The following is a 7,129-nucleotide window of genomic DNA, read 5'->3' on the forward strand; positions in this document are numbered from 1 at the left end:
AGTATTTAAATTAAAAGCAGATTACTCTGCTACCTGCCAAAAAACTAGCTAGACACATCTAAAATGAGTTTTATAATTAAATATTCAACAAGAATAATCTAGCACATAATAATGTACATCAGAGTCATTGTCCATATGGTTATTTGCCATAAATTATGGATTGAGCCTTTAGTATATTTGGAGAATTATGTTTGGTTGGTTGGTTTCATTTAATTCTCGATTCATTTTTGATATCTGAAAAGGGCATCAATGTTGATTTTTTTCCCCCCCAATACCATGCTGACTTGATCCCAGTCATACTGATACACATATGCCAAAGACAAAAACATACGCCAGGGCCAGAGTTCTATGTTTCTCTCATTCCATTCTCAACTCTATTCCACATATCAAGACTAAAGGTTTTGTGCTGTCCATTCTTCATGGCCACAAGATTCTGATACAGAAGTCATCAGAGCAAAAATTAGTAAAATTCTAATGAAGTGTATAATTTTGCTAGTAATACTGTTTCAATGGAAAGATAAGGAGAGTACAGGAAGCAGCTTTTGAACTCGGGACATTACAGATTGAAAGAAACTGTGCTGAGCATTTATTTGATTAGGAGTTGAAAGTTAGGCAGGTGAGCAGAAGGTAACAGAAAGCAAAGCCAATGACATTTGAGACATTTAAATAAGACCCTTTCCATATAGATTTGGAATCTTCCCACCCCTGCCAAAAGGTAAAGGCAAACCAAAGTAAACTTCTCACTACCTGACCCTCCAAAGGGGACTATGGGAGCGTTGCCTTGGAGCTGAACAAAATGGGTTGGGGGCGGGGAGGGGGTGTGGCTTGGGTTGGGTTGAAAGAAAATTCTTCAGGAGGCTGTAAACTTTGGAAGACACTTCCTGAAAATTTGGTCTCAAGCAATTTAGTTTAAGGGAGCTCTAAAGAAGTTATACTCTCAAGTCTTAGCAGAAACAAATTGAAATCCTCCTTCAAATACAGTTTCATGACAAGACTTGGGAAATTCTGACAAAAAATTTTTTAAAGGCAATGAGAAGCTATGCTGTCAAACATAATGAACAAAAAGCAATATCAAAAGCACCATCAAAAATAATAACAGAGAGAGATCTAAAAAGTCTTTGCCTACTGAACACATCACATGAACACACTGACTTTATTCTTAAAGGAATAAAGATAGCTACAGTATAAACAAAAGATAATAGGATATGATTCACATATTTATACTAATACATCTGGAAATTTAGATAGAATAAACAACTTTTGAGGGAAATAACATTAAAATTGACCTAAGAAACAGATAACTTGGGCAGAACTTTAACCATTAAATGGAATCATAGCCAAAAATACTATACAAAACAAAACAAAACAAAGTTCTTTCTCCTGTCCTTCCCTCCCTCTCTCCCCTTCCCCAAACCCTCTGTCTTTTTAAGTCCAGAAGGCTTCCATGGTCATTCTTTATGTAACAGGTCTCAAACCCAGAGACTGCAAAGTAGCCAACTCTCAATCATTCTAGGAAGAAATATTCCAATCTTATACAAACACTTCCAGAGCATTAAAAGAGAAAAAAAAAAGAAAACGTGAGAAGCAAACAACTTAACTCATATTATGCAGCCAACATAATCTGGATAGTAAAATCTCATGAGGACAGTAAAAGAAACCTGAGTAAAATTCTCCCACAAATATAAATTAAAAACCTACACAAATTATTAATAAACCAAACTCAAAAATTTAAGGATACTTCATCATGACCAAGTTGGTTTTGCCCTAGAAACACAAGTTTGCTTTAATTGTACAATGATAATGACACAAAGAGATAAAAATAAGACCATATACTAATATATGCATATACTGGTATTTGCTAAAAGAAGGACTTGAAAGATAAAGCAAACATTTTAATGAAAGTGGGAAACCAGGTGAAAGGGGCAAATGTGAAAGATAGGTTTTTAAGACATGTAAATAACTATCACATTACTGATTTTTAAATTTATTAGTAAATTGGTTAATGTAATTAAAGTATAAAATCACATGTATACCTAATAGATACAGAAAAAGTATTTGATAAAACTTAGAGTCCATTCAGTATTAAAGAAAACTCTTTAATAAATTAGAACTAGAAGGGAACTTTCTTTTTTCTTTTTTTAAAAATATGTTTTATTGATTTTTTACAGAGAAAAAGGGAGAGAGAGAGAGAGCTAGAAATGTCGATGAGAGAGAAACATCGACCAGCTGCCTCTTGCACACCCCCCATCGGGGACGTGCCTGCAACCAATGTACATGCCCTTGACCAGAATCGAACCTGGGACCTTTCAGTCTGCAGATCGACACTCTACCACTGAGCCAAACCGGTTACGGCAAGAAGGTAACTTTCTTAATCTGGTGAAACATATATGTAAACAAAAAACAAACAAACAACTATCACATTACTTGTGAAATGTTGTAAATAATCCCTCAATTAGGAACAAAGTCAGAATAACCACTATCTCTTATATTAAACATTATACTTGAGGTCTTATCTGCGCCAATAAGGCAAGAAAAAATAACAAGTATAAGGATTAAAAAGAAACAAAAACTGTCCCTCTTTGCAAATAACATTATCGTCTAGGTAGAATGAACCTATAGATTAATTGCTATAATATGTAAGGGAATTTAAGAAGATACCTTAATATAAAGATAAATATGTGACAGTCATACTCCTATATACAAACAATTAGAAAACAAAACTTAAAAACTTTTTTTTTACAATTCTATAAAATTATAAGTAACCAGAAATATTTTTCTCAATGATGTAGAAGATCTTCCCCCCCCCAAAAAAAATTGTAAAACTTTATTGTAAGGCAATAAAAATACCTAAATAAATAGATTAGATAACTTCATGTAATGATATTAATTCTTAATGTATTGGTTTATAAGTTAAATATGATACAGAAAACATCCTGCAGGCTTATTTATATAACTTTATAGTGTGAGTCTAAGAAATGTAAATGACCAGACTGGATAAGACACTCGCCAAGAAGAACAAAGTGGAAGAACTTGCTCTACCACACATTAACGCATGTTACAAAGTGACCATTGCAGATCAGTGTACAATAGAAAGGATAAGCTTTTCAATAAATGCTGCTAGAGCAGCTGGCTATCTATATGTGGGAGAGGAGAATGAAATTGAGCCCCTACCTCCACTTCACAAAAATCAATACTAAGTTGAAAAAAGCACAAAAAGCACTAACAATAAAGGAAATTATTGATAAAAATTCCATTACATTAAAATAAAGGACTTGATTCAAGGAGCAAATTTTTAAAAAGAAAAAGAGAAAACAGAGTATATAAGAAGATACTTGGAACCCATATATATATATAATAAACAACAAAGAAGTCAGAAATAAATATGTAAAATTTCTATAAATTAATGAGAAAAAGATTGATAAACGAATAGAAATGACCTGAATGGGCACTTCAAATGAATACAAGATATTCAGTCATCAGTGGCCAGAGGAAAGCAAATTTAAACCACAAGAAGATATTACATATCCACATGATTGACAAAAATTAAAAATTCTGTAATAGCAACTGTTCTTGAGGATATAGAGCAAGATCTCTCAAGCACTCTTCATGGCAATGCAAATTAGTACAACCACTTTGGAAACTATTTGGCAGCATCTAGTAATGTTAAAGACTAGAGGCCTGGTGCATGGATTCGTGCACCAGTGGGTCCCTCAGCCTGGCCTGCAGGGATTGGGCCGAAACCAGCAGCCTGACATCCCCCAAGATATCCTGTATTGCAAGAGGGCACAGGCCAGGCCAAGGGACCCCACTGGTGCAAAAATTCATGCACTGGGCCTCTAATATGCAAATAAGATCTTTGGTTAGTCTCTTCCCTCCCTCCCCTTCCCCTCTTCCCCCTGAGATTCATTATCTATTCCATGTTTCCATGCCTATGCGTTGAGCATCTTCCCCCTGGTGGTCAGTGTGCATCATAGCTACCAGTGGAACAACTGCTTAGCCTTTTATATATATAGATATTCATAGTCTATGACCCAATATTCACAGTCTTAAGTTTATATTTCACTTAAATGTATGTAGATGTGCACTGGGAGACATGAACAAGATTGTTTATACCAATATTTATAACTACCAGAAGTTCTGGAAATCAAATATTCATTGTTATTATTTTTAAAATATATTTTTAATGATTTCAGAGAGGAAGGAAGAGGGGGAAATAGAGAGAGAGAGAGAGAGAGAGAAACATCAAAGAGATGCGCACACTCCACACTAAGGATCCAGCCCCACAACCTGGGCATGTGCCTTGACTGGAAATCCAATCATGACCTCCTGATTCATAGGTTCATGTTCAACCACTGAGCCATGCCAGCTGGGCTCAAATATTTATTATTGACAGAATAGGTAACTTGTGGCATATTCATAAAATGAAATTCTATACAACTATGAAAATGGACAAACCACAGTCACCTGCTAGATGAATCTTACAAACACAATAAAATATTATACCAACTGTGCCAAGTCCAAGTAAGTTTAGGAATGCATACATATGTGGTAAAAGTATAAAAATACTTTGTATAAAAGGAAATTATACTGGAAAAGTCAGGATAATGGTTACTTAAATGAAGGGAAGTGGTTACAACTGGAAAAGGGCACAGGGCTTTAACACTGCTAATATTCTATTTCTTAATCTGAGTGTATTTTTACATATTTTGAGTGTGTGTTTTATAATAAATAAGGAAAATTTTAATGCAAGGATTTTCATTATCAAAGTATTTGTTATCTCAGTGCCAGCAGTGTGACTTATGGAATCAAAAGTCATCATAAGATGACAGCATTCACTAATGAAATGATCACTTAATAAACTGATCACTCCAGTCCTGGCAGGGTAGCAGTGTTGGTCAGTGTGTGGCTGGATACACCATGGTTTTGAGTTCCATTGCAGTCAAGGCACATACATCAACCAATGAATGAATGGGTGAACAACAAATTGATGTTTCTCTCCCTTCTCTCTTGCTCAATCAATCAATCAATCAATCAATAAACTAATCACTCCATTCAAATATTCCTCCCTGGTTAACGCCCATAGTTTCATTGATTGTATACATCACAATATAAATAAAAGGAAAGTCATTTGCAAATTCATCCACTCAGCAAGTATTTATTAATGTCCACTACTTTCCAAACACTATTCTAGGGGCTCAGCAAGGCCTTCCTACAAAAGATGGAGGACCGAAGGCCCCCATTCCCATCCCAATTTTGCCTCCACCCTTTCATCCTCTCTTCCAAACAAGTATCAAACACGAAGAGCCCAAAAGGAACTCAGGGCACACGCGAAGTGATTATCAAAACCCCAACCTTGGGCAGTGCTGACACTACTTGCTAGGATTTCATTTGGCAAAATTCAAGAGCCCTAAATCAAGTCACCAGTCTCAACAACGGTGATGTTGTGCGAACAGGCTTAAGTGGGGTCAACACTCCCAACACATGCTTTTTACCTGGGAATCCAGAGACCAGAGAACTTCCAATTTCCCAGAAACTGTCTACTAGATTTTGTGAGGACATGTTATTTTTCTTTATTTTTCCAGAACTCTCATCTGATTCCCTAAGAAGTTCCATCAACAAGGAAAATAAGCTCCCAGCTACTCCCAGCAAGCTGAAGGGGCAACGTTGAAGGGACACGATCGAAGGGAATGTGGCCCCAACGACACCACCTGAGCTGAAGCCAAGGTACCCTGACCTCTGGGTCTCTGCTCCGAATGCCCAATACTCACCCTGAGCTCTTCGAAGGCCTCGTCCAGGGTGGAGAGCTGGTGGCCCTGGTGGGTCCCGATGACGGGACACAGGACGCAGATGAGCTGCTTGTCTTCCTGGCAGTACGTGCTCAGATCCAGCCCGTGGTCCGGACACCTCCTCTGGGCCACTCTCTCCGCCTCCATCTCGATGTCTGGGTCAAATTCACTCTCTGCCTCGGTTTCCCCATCCGCCTCCGATTCCCCGTCGTCACGGTTGTCCTCCTCCTCCGCCTCGCTCTCTTGCTCATCCTCCATGTCCTCCTCGCTGTCGTCTTCGCTCTCTTCCTCCTCGCTCTCCTCGCTTTCTTCCTCCGAGATCTCGCTCTCTTCTTCTTCTTCTTCTTCTTCGGAGTCACTGTCCCCCTGGGACTCGCTCTCCTCCCCGGCCTGGCTCTCTAGGTCGCCCTCCTCCTCCTCCACCTTGGCCTGCACAGCGGCCTTGCCATCGTCGCCATGGCCTTCCCCGGGGCCTCGGGGGGCCCAGGCCGGGGCGGCGCCGTGCACGTAGCGGGCCAGGTGGTGGCCGGGGAACTGGAGCCGGTGGCCCTCGGCGTGGCGGCGGCAGTAGCAGAAGCCGCACTCCCGGCACACTTCCTCGGCGCCCGGCGCCTCGTCGGGCTCACACTGGTCACACGTGCCGTCGTGCGGCAGCTCCTCGAAGGCCGCGCCCACTCCGGAGGCCATGCGGGAGCGGTGACAGGGCCAGGCCTGGGCCCCCCCGGAGATGGCCGCTTGGCTCCGGCTCCGGCTCCTCACGTCCTCCTCCTCCTCTACCTGGCCGATCCAGTGCCAGGGAGGCGCTGGCCGCCTGGGCCGCGTGGGATCCGGGAGAGGGGCTGGGGCTGGGGCTCCGCTGCTGCCAGCTCCGGGCAGCCCCTGCCGCCCGAGGAGCAGAGGGCCTGCCCGCCCGCCCCGCCCCGCCCCCGGCGCCCCCTGCGCTTCCTCGGGGCACAGGCACTTCCGGTGCAGCGGCCCCTGATCGCCCCCGCGCTGCCCGCTTGGTCTCTCACTGATCCCAGATCACGGAGCCGTGCCACCCCGGTTCCACTTTCCGTGTCCCCGTCAGGCGGCCTCCTTTCACTTCCTGAGTCATTTAAAGTGGCAATGGCCCTTTCCTGCGGTGCCCGCGGGGGCTCCGCAGCCCCGGAAGGAGGGGGAGGATGGAGGAGGCCTTCCTCACAGCCTTAGCTTGGGCCCCGCCTCCCCCTGAGTTTCTCTCTGGAGGTGTCAACGGATTTGGATTTGCCAAGCCCACCAGGCAGGTGTGCTTGTCTATTTTAGTATCGCTCCTTCCCAGGTGTCCCTGACCTCCCCAGTCCCCGCTGCTGCGTGCAAGGGAA

General features: G+C 42.1%; 1 protein-coding gene across 1 annotated transcript in view; it reads right to left on the reverse strand.

Annotated features, from left to right (window-relative positions):
• TRIM44 (tripartite motif containing 44) overlaps positions 1-6,885 on the reverse strand; it is a 78,677-nt gene extending 71,792 nt beyond the window's left edge. Inside the window, exon 1 of the mRNA XM_084894790.1 lies at positions 5,769-6,885. Within this exon, the coding sequence (XP_084750916.1) occupies positions 5,769-6,473 (705 nt within the window). The 5' untranslated portion in view covers positions 6,474-6,885. The remainder of the gene's footprint in view (positions 1-5,768) is intronic.
• Between the last annotated feature and the right edge of the window lie 244 nt (positions 6,886-7,129).

The sequence above is a fragment of the Pipistrellus hanaki genome, assembly GCF_964339955.1.
Source record: "Pipistrellus hanaki genome assembly, chromosome: 9".
Classification (NCBI taxonomy): Eukaryota; Metazoa; Chordata; class Mammalia; order Chiroptera; family Vespertilionidae; genus Pipistrellus; species Pipistrellus hanaki.